This window comes from Ochotona curzoniae, unplaced genomic scaffold (genome assembly GCF_017591425.1).
Source record: "Ochotona curzoniae isolate NIBS_2020 unplaced genomic scaffold, NIBS_Ocur_1.0 contig_2723, whole genome shotgun sequence".
Classification (NCBI taxonomy): Eukaryota; Metazoa; Chordata; class Mammalia; order Lagomorpha; family Ochotonidae; genus Ochotona; species Ochotona curzoniae.
This window is the reverse complement of record NW_024465573.1, coordinates 19,135,465-19,150,834: the sequence shown is the minus strand read 5'-3', so window position 1 is coordinate 19,150,834 and position 15,370 is coordinate 19,135,465. Positions and strand designations below refer to the sequence as shown.

General features: G+C 42.1%; 1 protein-coding gene across 3 annotated transcripts in view; it reads right to left on the bottom strand.

The window, feature by feature from the left end:
* BCO2 (beta-carotene oxygenase 2) overlaps positions 1-15,370 on the bottom strand; it is a 33,630-nt gene that overhangs the window by 8,442 nt on the left and 9,818 nt on the right. The window contains exons 3-6 of one of the 3 annotated variants that reach the window (XM_040976960.1): positions 9,819-10,063; positions 9,563-9,678; positions 7,734-7,836; positions 1,008-1,136 (exon numbers count right to left, since the gene is read on the bottom strand). In XM_040976960.1, the coding sequence (XP_040832894.1) occupies positions 1,008-1,136; positions 7,734-7,836; positions 9,563-9,678; positions 9,819-10,063 (593 nt within the window). Of the gene's footprint in view, positions 1-1,007; positions 1,158-7,733; positions 7,837-9,562; positions 9,679-9,818; positions 10,064-15,370 lie in introns of all 3 variants that reach the window. The other 2 variants (XM_040976961.1, XM_040976962.1) reach the window with 2 other exon arrangements.

Below are 15,370 nucleotides of genomic sequence, written 5' to 3'. Positions count from 1 at the left end.
GTCTAATTCCTAGAAACGGGGAACTTCAAAATGTTCATGGGAAAATGCAATGAAAAAACAAAGCAAACATTTTTAAAATGCATGTCAACAGGGGTTTTTTAAGAAAGTTTGTGCAAAATGTGTATTAATAGGGGGAAATATGCATGAATTTCAAAATTTTGTGCACCAAAATAAACTCATCTTTTAACTTCATTTTTCCCATACACAGTTTGAAGTACCCTCATATTATTGCTGATCTAAGCAAACATCAACAAAGACTTCTTCATTATTTCCCAGCTTTGCCTTACAATTTTCCTGTTCAGACATATAAAAAGAGAACTGCCTTGGGTAGCTTCAGTTGAATGTCCTCAGTTTTCTTTTTATCTTTTTTTAAATATTGTCTTTCTAAATTGTTTTGCTTTAGGAACAAAGTAATGAAATTAACGTTGAAGTGTCATCTATGGGAGAGTGTTTTGGCATAGCAGTTTAAATCTCTCCTACCCTCTCTCAGTAACTCTGCTTTCTAAATAAAATAAACCTTTTAAAAACCCCAAATGATTTATTTTAAATAATCATTTGTGATCTGTAAGTTAATATTTTTGTTATTTGCATTGAAAGTAAACACCCAGGAACAATCTGACCATAACAGTTTAGAATAAAGAAAATAAACCATTTGATTAGAGATAATAAAGTCTGAAGCTACATGTTTTAAATATGAATTCCAACAAATATATATAAAGTCTAGATCTTTGTATGTGCAATTATTGGTGAGAATTAATACTGCTTAAAATTTTCAATTCTGTCAACTAATTTTTTAGTAGTTATTTGTACTAGAGCAACTATATTTTTTCAAGCAGCACACAAAGATACACAACTAAACAGAATCAACTTAACTGGCCCTAAAATGCAGCACTGGCCTTGCTTTTATCATAGTCTCACAAGTGAACACAGCACTTGCCAAAATTAGTCCCTGAATGACAGCAGTGTTAAGGCAGGGCTATTGCAATGTACCTTATCTCTGGACTCACCAAAGCTATGGTAATAAGAAGGCTTCATTGCCTCCGTGGAAGCAATAGAACATATCACTTTAGCTCCATGGATCGTCTCCCCAAGGTCAACCTTCGCTGGAGGAACCCGAATAACATTATAGCAGGAACCTGGAAAATGGAGAGTCCTGCCTTAACTCTTTCACATGCATTCTAGAATAAAAAAGATAACCCTTGTTCTTGGTGATGAGGCAAAAGCAGTAAGGGATTTATGAAGTATTTACGACGCTCATCTTTCATGACACTCATCATGAAGATTTGGATGCTAAAAAATTCTAATTTTGTGAAAGTCATTAGCTAAGGTTTTGAAAACAACACAAAGTAATCAACCAATGCATCACTATATTTTAATGATCTCAAACGGTGACTCTATTACTCTCTGCAGACGAGCTCCATCCATATTTTACAGGGAAAGATAATATAGCGCCCATGATAATCTTTAAATTGTATTTGCTCTCCCCCTGCCAATCCCCTATTCCAACTATAATTCCTACATGTACAACTCCTATATACAACTCATCTCTACCATCCTCTGGAATCCTGGAGACATTCTACTCATTAATTCATAATGCCATGATTCATTCAGCTGTTCATTCAAGAGTCAATTTAGATACCTACTCCTCATGCAGCTTTTCCTGGATGGAAAGTGGAGCAGCCGAGAAAAGAACTGGTGCCATATGGGATCCCAGCTCATGCAAGTCGAAGACTTTAGCCACTAGTCTACCATGCGGGGCCCAAAAAATAAGCTTTGTATAATACAAAAGAGAGTGCATAAGTTGCATAGTTTCAAGAATGCCATATTACTATCTCTGATTAATATGGAAATTATATTTTAAAGCTTGAAAAACTAACCAGACTAATTAATGTTTAAACTATCCTCTTATTTTTTAAAAGGTTTTAAAAAATATTTTTATTTTTCATGATGCATTTTTATAAATATAGGGATTCCCTTCTTTCCTCCCTTACCTCCCTCCCTTTGTTCCACTCTCATATTATTACAGTTGTATAGTTTTTTTTTTTTTTTTTTTTTTTTTTTTTTTTATTTTCTCATTGGAAAGGCAGATATACAGAGAGGAGAGACAGAGAGGAAGATCTTCCATCCGATGATTCACTCCCCAAGTGAGCGCAACGGGCCGATACTATGCCGATCCGAAGCCAGGAGCCTCTTCCGGGTCTCCCACGCAGGTGCAGGGTCCCAAAGCCTTGGGCCGTCCTCGACTGCTTTCCCGGGCCACAGGCAGGGAGCTGGAAGGGAAGCGGGGCTGCCGGGATTAGAACCGGCGCCCATATGGGATCCCGGGCGTGCTAGGCGAGGACCTTAACCACTTGCGCCACCGCGCCGGGCCCAGTTGTATAGTTTTTTAACAACAGTTATAAGATTAACATTCTGCTGCTTGAAGTTGTAATAGCATTGTAGCTACAGGTAATGGTAGGAAATCAAGTATCATATTGACAAAGTATATTTAACTGTTTCACTGGGAGTCCTGTTATTCCACAGTACAGGTGTCTCCTACAATGAATGTATCCTCAATTTTCAATACGCTAATCTCCATTATACATAGAATGTGTGTATATTGTTCACCTATATATATCGCCCTGTTTTGTATTTTGCACGAATGTTGTCTTATACTTAAGTTGCCTTTGGAATATTGCCTTATTTCAAAAAAATTTTTTGGAAAAATAAAAACCATGAAAATATTTTTATTTCCTAAAGTTAGGAATTACTAGGGAGCATTTTGTTTTGTTGCGAGAATCACTGGATTCCCCACAAACATACGCTAAGCAGTCAAACTCCCTGCAGCTGCAGGTACAGTCCCAGTTCAGAATCTTCTCACTGAACCAAATCATGAGGGGAGGAAAATGAAGTAGAATCATGTTGGTTGGGATTAGGAAAAGATAAAAAGAAGAATATCCTGCCTCAGTAGTTGAAATAAGGAAAAATTATTCAATTCACTGAACATATTAATCACCTGCTTCAGTTACCAATTGCAAGGGCATTAGGCAAAGACAAACAAAAACACAGGAATGCCCCCAAACACTGTTCTGCCCTCTACTATGGCACTCCTTAACACTGGAATGCTCTAAGAGCTTATAGAAGAAGCAAACAGAGGTTATCTCTCATGATTGGTGGCTGGGTTTTCTCAGTGAAATCCAAGACCATGGGTACAAAGACTACCAGGTATTACGTGAAAATAAGGATTTTTCCGTCCTTTTTCTTTTCATTTTCTTTATTTTCTTTTATTCCCTTTTCTTCTTCTTCCTAATCCATCTCTCATAGGATTGCTCTGTTTTGTTTAGAATTTATTTGATTTTTATTTGAAAGGAAGAGTTACAGACAGAGGGGAGAGAGGGGGGTATCTTCCATTTTCTGGTTCACTTCCTAAATGGCTAAAATGGTCAGAAATAAGCCAGAGTTGATGCCAGGACTCAAAAGCCTCCTCCTCCTTCCACCTGCACCACATGGGTGCAAGGACTTGGACCATCCTCCCCTGCTTTTCCAAGCAAGGAGCTAGATCAAAAGTGGAGCAGTCAAGACACAAACTGGCACCCCTATGGGACACCAGTACCAGTGTCCAGCTTAGACAACTATATCATGGCACCAGTCTCAAGTAACCATCCATCGAAAAGATGGACAAAACACCCATTGCATCAGTGTATCCATCCACTGAAATATTTTATACAGAAGGATGCTTGCTATTTCCAATGTCAGTTTTAAGAATTCATCCCTTAGGCTTGCACCTTGGCATAGCTGGGTAAAGCTGTCACCTGCAGCACTGGCATCCCATATGAGTCCCTGTTCAAGTTCTAACTTCTGACGCAAGTCCCTGTTAATGCTCCCAAAAAAAGTAGTGGAGGATTGCCCAACTGCTTGGGCCCCTCCGCTCATATGGGAGAACTAGATGAAGCTCCTGTCTTCGGGCTTCGCAATGGCTCAGTTCCAGTCATTGTGACCATTTGGGGACAGAATCAATAGAAGGAAGATTTCTCACTGTCTCTTTAGACTTGATCTTAGCCAAAAGGTCAAGAAGTGATTCACTGTCTCTCTAGAATTCTACTTTTCAAGTAAATAAAATAAACCTCTTATGAAAAAAAAGAATCCAACCCCACCTGAGATCAGGTGATAAAGAAGAGAAAGGGCTGAGTGATGGAGCAAGGCATTCTGCCTCTATTTGAAGTAGTAAAAAACAAAACTGCAATGTTTGTGCTGGTATACATGTATATATGGAGACACAGAAATGCATAGAGGAGAAAGTTACAAAGGTAATTACTTGGTATCTTAAGTCCAAAAGATCCCTGGACTGAGGACAGATGAGTTTCACACACATTCACTTGCCTTCAAAGGTTGTATGGAGTTCCAGTTCAAGGGCCCAGCACAACAGCCTAGTTAATAGGGTCCTTGTCTTACAAGCACTGAGGTCCTGTGCAGGCACCAATTCATGTCCTAGCTGTTGCACTTCCCTTCCAGCTTCCTGCTCGTGGCCTGGGAGAGCAGTGGATGGCCAGGGACCTCGGGGCCCTGCATCAGCATGGAGGGCCCACGGGAGGGTCCTGGCTCCTGCCTTAACTAGGATCAGCTCAGCTCTGTCCATTGCAGCCACTTGGGGAGTGAGCCAGAGAGTGGAGGATCTTTGTCTCTCCTTCTCTGCAGATCTGACTTTCCAATAAAAATAAATAGATCTTAAAAAAAAAAAAAAGTCTTCCGGTTCAAGTCCCTGGTTCCTCCATTTCCAATCCTACTAATGGGAAAGCAGTGGAAGATGATCCAAGCCCTGGGCTCCTGCCACCCATGTAGGAGAGCTGAATGAAGCTCCTGGCTTTGGCCTGGCTTAGCCCCCAGCTTCTGTGGCCAACTAGGGAGAGCCAGCAGATGGAAAAGCTCCATTTCTCCATCTCTCCCCTTTCCTCTGTAACTCTGCCTTTCTAATAAATAAATAAAATCTTTAAAAAAAAAAAGAACTCATCAAAAGCTTACCATTACCAAATACAAAGAAATACAAAGGCTTCATAAGTAATGGTGATAGGTTGATTAATAGCTAAGATACATCAGAAATATGTAACACCTAAACATTTGTTTGCAAATGAACAGAGATACAGTTCTGAGATACAAGAACTGGAAACATGATTTCACATGCCCTAAGAGAGAGAGTAGATTGGTGAAAATTAACAAATGGAGGAAAAAATAGTGATCAGCAACAGACTAACAGGTAAAAACACCAATATAGGAGTAGGTGCGACATATAGCAAGCTAATCCTCCACCTGCTAGCACCAGCATCCCATATTATTGTCAGCTCATCCTGGCTGCCCCACTTCTGATCCAGATCCCTGCCTGTGGCATGAGAGAGCAGCAGATGATAGCTTAAGTTCTTGAGTCCCTGCACCCCTGTGGGAGACCAGAAGGAGAATCCTAGTTCCTGACTTTGGATCACCTCAGCTCTGGCCATTTCAGCCATTCAGTGAGTAAACCAACAAATAGAATTTCTCTTTCAAACAAACATAAATACCAATACAGAGGTGTGTATTTGATCTAGCAGTTAAGACATGAGTTACACCACCTGAATTAAACTGGAGTTCCTGGATTTCAATTTCAATTCTACTTGCCGATTCTAGCTTCCTACCCATACGGACCCGGGAAGGGGAGGCAGTGGTGCTAGCTCAAGTGATTCGGTCCCTGCCAGCCAGTGAGACCTGGATTGATTTCCTCACTCCCAGATTCAGACTTCCAGAAGGATGGGCACACGAGGAACAAACCAACAGAGGAAAAGGGCTCTGACTGACTGCAGGTATGTCTCGCAAATAACTATTTTAAAAAGTAGAAAAGATATTGGATATTTGGAAGTAAATTCTCAAGATAAATGAGTCTTAGGCTGCAGATAATCTAAAAAGCATATAATCAAAACAGTGTTCTCCACTCAGTGATTAATAATTAATGAGGTAATCTGAAGTGACTAATAGCAAGCTTTGAGGTGTGGGTCAGGTTTGGTGTTCAGTCTGTTATCAAACACAAACACTTACCTACCCAAGCAACTATACCTCTTCACGCTTTACTGCCCTCATTTGTAAAGCAAATAATTGTACCTTTCTCAGCAAATTGGCGTAAGAACTAAATGAAAAATCATGGAGAAAAATGGCTTAATATCAGCAGGTAGTAGGTATCAAGCAAATGTTAGCTATCAATATTAACTTTCAGACCTTTTTGCAGCAAGTTGTAGGCAAGTGTGGAAGCATGCATATGACCAGGAACGAGATGTGATGTAAGTGGTTGTGAACGCAACCTCATTATGACCTTGCTTTGTAATACATTACTTCCATGAAAAAACTAAGTTCCTTTCTGTGATATACAACATACCTTTGCTAAAACATATACATTTCTTATCCTATGATATAGTGCCTCCTAAAAAATTAAAGGTTTAGGGACCAGTGCTGTGGCATAGCACATAAAGCAGTCTCCTGTAATATCAGCATTCCTTGTGGGTGTCAGTTTCAATCCTGGCCAAACAACTTCCAATCCAGCAACCTGCTAATACCCCTGGGAAAGCAGTATAAGATGGCCCAAGTGCTTGGGCACCTGCACCCATGTGGGAAACACAGAGGTGTTCCTGGATCTCAGCTTTGGTCTGGCACAGCCCTGGCCATTGCACCCATTTGGAGAGTAAACCTGAAGATGAAAGATCTCTCACCCTCTCACTCTCTCTCATCCTCTCTATGTGTAATTCTGCCTTTTAAACAACCCTTTTTAAAAATTGAAATTTGGGCCTGGCACAACAGCCTAGTGGCTAAACCCTCAACTTGCACCCACCAGGATTCCATATGGATGCCAGTTTGTACACCGGCTACTCTACTTCCGGTCCAGACCCCTGTTTGTGGCTGGGAAAGCAGTAGAAGATGATTTAAAGCTTTGGGACATTGCACTTGTGTGGGAGATCCAAGAAGAGACTCCCGGCTCCTGACTTTGGGTCAGCTCAGTTCCAGCCATTGTGGCCACTTGGGGAGTGAAACAGCAGATGGAAGATCTTTCTCTCTGGCACTCTTCTCTGTATATCTGCCTTTCCAATAAAAATAAATGAATAAAAATCAAAATTTTAAAAATACATACTAAAAATTCCTTTTTGTTAGGTAAAAGCAAAACAACATAAAAATATGAGTTATGCTGAAAATGAAAAATCCGAGTTATGCTCTTACCCAAGGCTCCAAAAGAACCACACAACAGATACACATTGATAAACCACATCCTTTAAGATCAACAATGATAATTTAGAGATTTCCTTCTGAATCTTTTCAAATGCAATTTCCTAGCTTTACATCTTAACCATAACAGCACTTGGGGAGGGTAGCTAACTCCCAAGTAATACTTTTTTAAGATGTATTATTTTGATTTGAAAGATTTACAAAGAGAAGGAAATACAGAAAGATCTTCCATCCACAGGTTTACTCCTCAAGTGGCTGAAATAACTGAAGCTGAGCCAATCTGAGGCCAGGAGCTTCTTCCAGGTCTCCCACGTGGGTGCAGGTTCCCAAGGTTTTGAGCCATCCTCTACTGCTTTCCCAGACCACAAGCAGGCAGCTGGATGGGAAGTGGGGAAACCAAGACACAAACTGGCACCTATATGGGATCCTGGCATGTGCAACGTGAGAATTTAGCCACTGAGCAATCATGCTGAGCCCAACTCCCAATTATTTCTAACAAGTATTCCATCCCAACTTTATACCTTGTGGCCCATAAGAATTTCCCATATTGTAGGCTGTTCCATCTGAGTCATAATGAGGATGTGCAGTTGCTCCATTCACAGCAATAAATTTGCTCCAATCTACCTGCAAATAAAAGAACATCAGAGATTTTAAAATATTACATGAGCTGATCTCTGTTTGCATGAATAGACACTAGGGATGTATCAAATATTGTTATAAGATGGATTGATTGATTGGTTTAAAGGTAGAGTTACAGAAAGAGCAGCATTTTCCACATGTTGGTTCACTCCTCAAATTGATGCAATAGCCAAGGCTATGCCAGGCCAAAGCCAGGAGCCCAAAACTCTTTCCAGGCCTCTTTTATGGATTGCAGGGGCTCATTCACTTGAGCCATCTTCCACTGCCTACCCAGGTGTATTAACAGGGAACTGAATCACAAGTAGAGCAGCCAGACTCCAACCAGCACTCCTATGGGATGCTGGCTTTGCAGACCACTATTTAATCCAACGTACCAGAACACTCTCCCCAGATATTTGTAAGCGAAGGTATGAAAACCACAGTTTAAGTTCTAATTTCTAGCTTCTGAGAAATCTAAATTATTTTTTTCACTACAGAAAGAGAAAGCAGGGAAAACTTATTATCCCATAAGGGCACCAGTTCGTGTTCTGGCTTCTCCACTTTTGATTTAGCTCCCTGCTACTGTGCCTTGGAAAGCAGCATAAGATGGCCCAAGTCCTTCAGACCCTGTACTCACATGAGAAACCCAGATAAACACCTGTGGCTTCCAGCTTTGGATCAGCTTGGCTCTGGCGGTTGCAGCCATTTAGGGATTGAATCAGTGGATGGAGCTTCTTCTGAATCTCCTATGTGGGTACAGGGACCCAAGCACTTAGGAGAACTTGCACTGCTTTCCCAGGTGCAACAGGGAGCTGGACTGAAAGTTGTGTGACCAGGACTCTGTCTCTCCTTCTCTATGTAAAAAGAGAGAAAGATTCCAACTTTAAAAATTAAATAAATTTCAAATAAAATAATTTAAAGAAAAAAAATCAAAAAAGAAACTGAGATCCAAAAACAGAAAATAAAGACCCACCTATGCCAACAACAAAAAAATCCTGAATAGGGCCTGGCACACTAGCTTAGTAGCTAGAGTCCTCAGCCTGAACACGCCAGGATCCCATATGGGCACGGCTTCTAATCCCAATGGCCCCCTCATCCCATTTAGCTCCCTGCTTGTGACCTGGAAAATCAGTCAAGGACAGCCCAAAGCCTTGGGACCCTGCACCCACGTGGGAAACTCAGAAGAGGCTCTAGGCTCTTCGTAATGGTGCAGCTCTGGCTGTTGCAGCCACTTTGGGAGTGAATCAGCAGATGTAAGATCTTCTCTGTCTCTCCTCTCTGCATACCTTACTTTCCAGAATAAATAAATAAATCTTTAAAACAAAGAATCCTAAATAGATTTACCTAAGACCATGTAAAAGTTCAAAAGGAATACAGGAATTAAAATTAAAATTCTGGGATAATTTTTCATTAATATATTGAGTGGAGGAGATGTAGATATAAACAGTTCCACAGCCAATACAAACCATGTTTAGCAACAGCAAGATGAGTAGGTTGATTTTTTTTTAATCTCTCCTTTATCCTAGCCTTAGATAACAGAAGGAAGGAAGAAGCTGAGCGTTATCTTTAAGGTACAGCAACCCCCAGACCCTAAAGGGGGAAAGTAATCTAAGCCAATGGGAAAATTTGTTTTTGTGTGATCAGAGCTCCACTTTCTTCTTCAGGTATCTATTATCGTCAATGCAAAAAAAATTTAAGGACACAATGATGCATGTTTTAAAGTCTACATTACCTTTTCTGTTCTCTCCAGAGTTTCAATGTCCACTTTATTCATAAAGTTGGTCTCAGTACTAACGTAGTAATCACCCTTATACTGCACATAGTTGACATTGGTGTTGTCAGTTGTGACTGAAAACAAACCCCAGAGTAACTTAAGCACCACAGCTCAGAGAGAGAAAACAGTTTCAACATCCTCTCAGATAAAAATAAAATCTATTTATAGATTTATATTTGTAAATATCATCAAATATCATAATCATTATTGTTACTGGCAAATTCTGGGACTGTTAAAGGATGCCTACCTGGCAGCTCAAACTTCGACATGAAACGCTCAAAAACATTCTTGCACGGATCAGGCAGAGCCAACGTGCCAAATTCTGAGACCATAATTCGATTTTGAGCACTGTTGGCCCTATAGGCATCACTCTGTAGAAACTTGCTCCTATATGTCACTGTACCCTTCTCCATCCTGAACTGGTGAAGCAAAGCCATTCCATCAAACCAGTGGTTATACCTAAACATGTGAGAAAAAAGAAAGAAAACAAATATAGGTAAGAAGAGTGTGTGTGTGTGTGTGTGTGTGTTTTATTTGTTTATTTTTATTGGAAAGGTAAATTTACAAAGAGGAGAGCCAAAAAGAAAGGATATCCATCTGCCAGTTCATCCCCAAGGCCAGAGCTGTGCCAGACCAAAACCAGGAGCCAGGTGTTTTTTCCAGGTCTCCCATGTGGGTGCAGCATCCCAAGGCTTTGGACCATCCTCCACTGCTTTCCCAGGCCACAGGCAGGGAGCTAGACGGGAAGTGGAGCAACTGGGACACGAACCAGTGCCCATGTGTAAGCCTGGCACATGCAAGGTGAGGATTTAGCTACTGGGCTATTGCACCGGGCCCCTAATAGTTGAAGTTTTGAAGAAATGTTTCTGTGAAATAATCTGAATCTTTTCCTTTTTAAAATGTACGAAGTATTTCCTAAGTTTTTCTATTCATATTTTTGCACAGAAATTGCTCTTCTTAAATTCTCTATCAATTTTAGTAACCTATTTTTGCCCAGAAAATTATCCATTTCATCAAGGTTTTGCAAGTGTGTTTACACAGAGGCCTGCAATGTCTCCAGTAAACGTTTTGTTTCTGTTCCAATAATTACTTCCCCATTGAGATTCCCTCGTTTTACACGTGTGCTTTCTCCCTTTTTCATCTTGAGCATGCTATCCAGGGATTTGTCTTTCTGGCATTTTTTTTCAAAAACCCTTAAGAAGAAGACAGTTTCAATAATTCTTGCTTTTTGGGACTAAATCCCTTTAAAGTGACACGACTTAGAACCAGACACAGTACTGTGGTGTAAAGCCACAAACTCGGCTTTCCCGATGAGGATGTTCTTGTTCTGCATTTGGAGGCCTGATTTTACTACCCTGCACAAGTGACTCCTGCTGAGACACTGATTTGTCAGCTGAAAGCCCTGAGTAAGTGATAACACACTTTCTGGTACAATCCCAGCTCTTTCATCATCGGGTTCACGCAACTGATTTCCTTGACATATGTTTACCTTTATAAATATCAGTTTGTTAGCCTCTGTCTCATAAGAATCAGTGATTTCATGCATTCAAGGATTCAAACCAATATTTCCCTACTATCTGCCACTGACTGTGCCAAAGCCAGTGCCTAACAGACACATACAACCAAGGTACAGAGTGATCACCACCTCAACAGAGAAATGTTAGAAATGACATTTGCAGGCCCAGTGCACTAGCCTAGCGGCAAAAGTTCTCACCTTGCACATGCCAGGATCCCAAATGGGCACTGGTTCTAATCCCAGCAGTCCCACTTCTCATCTAGCTCCCTGTTTGTGGCCTGGGAAAACAGAGGAGAGTGGCCCAAAGCCTTGGGACCCTGCACTGGCATAGGAGACCTGGAAGAGCCTCCAGGCTCTTGGCTTCGGATCATCACAGCTCCAGCCTTTGCGTCTGCTTTTGGAGTGAATTAGCAGATGGAATATCTTCTTCTCTGTCTCTCCTCCTCTCTGTATAGCTGACTTTGCAATAAAAATAAATAAATCATTAAAGGAAAAAGAAAGAAACGTCATTTGCACAAAGAAAGAGCAGCAGGATGGAAGGATGGAGAAGCAGGAAGACAGGGGCTAGATGTGGTTCTTGAAAAATGTGCATTAGTGGAGGAAATTAAGGGTAGAAGTAAAAGAAGGAGGAAGGGCTATGAGGGCATGTGCATGGGGGAAGAATAGCCACTTAACTAGTCAGCATTGGGTGCAGTTGACAGCATCAAGTAATGAGAAAGGAGAAACAGGTCAGCAGCAAACCTACCAGCACTTAGACTTAAGCTTGAAGACCTTTAACAGGCAAGATTGGGGTTTTGCCAACAGGAGAGTGAACTGCTACATCTGCATCTTAGGAAAGTCACTCTAGGGGATGGTTGCTTGGCACAGTAATCTAAGCCTCTGCCTGTTCCACCAGCATCCCTTGTGGGCACCAGTTCGAATCCCACAACACCACTTTTGATCCAGCTCCCTGCTTTTTACAGCCTGGGAAAGCAGTGGAAATGGTCAGAGTCCTTGGGTTTCCACACCTAACTGGGAGTCCTGAAGAAGCTCCTAGCTGCTGGCTTTGTATCAGCTCAATTCCAGCCCCTATGGCCATTTGGGGAGTGAACCAGTGACTGCAAGATATCTCTCTCTCTCTCTCTTTCTCTTTTTCTTTCTCCCTCCCTCCATCCATCTTTCTTTCCTTCCCTTCCTCCTTCCCTCCATTCCTGGCCTTATGTTCCTTCAAATAAATCTTTAAAAATAAAAATATTTATGTATAAGCTTTCACATGAGATCATATCTCACAGATGAGACCACAACTGTGGAAACATGATCATCTCTGCCATCCACTGAGCACTAGTATATACCAGGTACTATGCTAAGTCGTTTACCACACACACACACACACACTCATTCATTCCAGGTTTCCACCTCTATTCCCTCTTACAGTTATGAGAATCAAGGTTCAGAGCAACTTCCCCATGGTTACAGGGCTGGTGAGTGGGAGAAAAAGGGTTTATGTTTGATGTTGAAGAAACACTGACTGCTAAACATGCCCTGCAAATACCAAGTACTCAGCGAGGGCTGGAAATCAGAATATTGCAACTGAGCCAGCCACCACATCTTTGATTTACTTCAGACATGATCAACAGGCCAGGGTCACAACAGAGAAAACCAAGAATGAATGGACTCAACTGGACCTGGAAACAGAGGAGAGGGATCTACTACCGGGGCAAAGGAGGCAAGGGCAGTGGTGGGAGTGTATTGTCGGTGGGGAAATTAAGAGTGGGGTTAAACTAAGAGGATAGCAAATAGTGAAAAACCAAACTTGATGAATGGGACAATTGGCTAATGCCAGTGCCGGAATATGAAGATTAAAGAGTTTTTGCACACAGTTTCAAAGAGTTCAAGATTTCATGGGTACAGCAAGTGTGCAGAACAGGGTCGTTGGCCTTGTTGCATTAGCATAAAGTGGGCAATGGTTGCGGTGGGGAGGGTTCAGGAGCTGGGAGGCCAGACTATCAGAATCATGGCTGGACGTGCCCTACGAGAGTGGGAGATATGAAGAGGCTGAGGATCGAGTTTCTGATTATAGAGTAAACTGAAAATGTGTCACTGCAAAAATTAAAAGAAAAATAAGGAAGGAAGAGAGGAGATGTGATAAGTATCACTATGTTCTTAAAACTATATGCATGTAATATATGAAACACGTTCCCTTCCTATAAATAAAATTTTGAGAAATTGTAAAAAAAAAGGTGTCCTCAGTTCATCATTGTTTACGCAATCTAATTGTAGAAAGACCTATTGTGTGTCATTATTACGTCTGAATTGACATGGATCCTTTAAGAGTGAACAGACTTGGGCTCGGCACGGTGGCACAGTGGTTAAGGTCCTCGCCTTGCATGTGCCGAGATCCAATATGGGCGCCGGTTCTATCCCGGCAGCCCCGCTTCCCTTCCAGCTCCCTGCCTGTGGCCTGGGAAAGCAGTCGAGGACGGCCCAAAGCTTTGGGACCCTGCACCCACGTGGGAGACCTGGAAGAGGCTCCTGGCTTCGGATCGGCATAGTATCGGCCCGTTGCGGCTCACTTGGGGAGTGAATCATCGAACGGAAGATCTTCCTCTCTGTCTCTCCTCTCTGTATATCTGCCTTTCCAATAAAAAAAATAATAAAAATAAATCTTAAAAAAAAAAAGAGTGAACAGACTTTCACAACTGAGTGGGGTATTCTCACAGAGTGAGTTACCACAAGCTTCATTCAGTCCTGACCCTCTGTTTTAATCTATTCTAGAAAGCCAACCACCAAACTAAAACTCTGCTTCTCTCCTCTTTAGATGGAAGTTATTAGTAACCTCTTACTTGAGGTACATTTTGTTTTTTAAAATTTATTTTAGGGCCTGGTGCAATAGCCTAGTGCATGCACCAGGATCCTTTGTGGACACCGATTCGTAACCCAGCTGCTCCACTTCCCATCCAGCTCCCTGCTTGTGGCCTGGGAAAGCAACTGAGGACGGCCCAAACCCTTGAGACCCTGCACGCATGTGGGAGACCTGGAAGAAGCTCCCAGCTCCTAGCTTCAGATCAGCTCAGCTCTGACTGTTATGGTCACTTGGAGAGGAAACCAGTGGCTGGAAGACCTTTGTCTCTCCTTTCCTCTGTAAATCTGTCTTTCCAATAAAAATACATAAATCTTTTTTAGAAAGATTTATTTAGTTGAAAGAGTGACAAGAGACAGGTTGAGAAACAGACAGAAAGAGAGCCTCCATCTGTTAGTTCATTTCTCAAATGCCAGCAACATTGGAGGCTGGGTGAGGCCAAAGCTAGGAGTGTGGAACTGGGACCTCCAAGCACCACAGGTAGTGGCTTAACCTGATGAGCCACAACATGGACACTTTAATGGGATTCTTAACCCAGGGTAAGATGCTGTTCTAGCTCTGTACTGTTGCTGGCTCTGAGAAGCCCAGCTGGGAGGACAGAGCTGGCACCTGTGACGACCCAGCTATATCATCCACACCTCCCCCAAAGACGTTTCTCTTAAAATTCCTCTGTGCATTAGCTCGGCTCTGTGGCTTGGCTTTACCAGTACACCGGGGCTCCTCCTGCAGCAACAGAAAACACCACATGATTTCTGCAAGAAGCTGGACTAGGAGTTATCTCACCTTCCCGTTCCCCTTTTGCTTCCTTCTCCTTCCTCTTAACTGTTATTCTTTATTCTACTTGACATGACAGACATGTCACAGAGAAAGCAGCAGAGTGGCTTGGCCAGTGCACTCACCCTCTTTCTCTGCACCCCCAAGCCCCCCCTCCTCTCAGTGCAAGACTGTCCTCCCCATCTGCACGCTGGCTTCCAAAACCACTTCTAAGACCCTTTGTGCAGCACTTGAGCAAAACTAAAGGCCAAAAGAAAAAGAAAAAAAAATAAAGAGAGAGGGAAGGAGGGAGAAAGAGAGAGAGAAAAAAAAGAAAGAAAATACTCAAATCATTGCATTTTATAAGTCTGTTATTAGGGCCAGTATGTGGTGTGGTAAGCTAAGCTTCTGTCTACAGGGCCGGCATCTCATAAGGGTGCCAGTTCATGTGCCAGTTCAAGTGCATGGCTCCACTTTCAATCCAGCTCCCCGCTTATGGCCTGGAAAAGCAGAGCAGGGCGAGGAGGATGGCCCAAGTGCTTGGTACGTTACACCCACACAGGAGACCTGGAAGAAGTTCCAGTTTCCTAGCTTCAGATGAGCTCAGCTCTAGCCATTGCAGCCATCTGGGGAGTGAGCCAGTCGATGGAAGACCTCT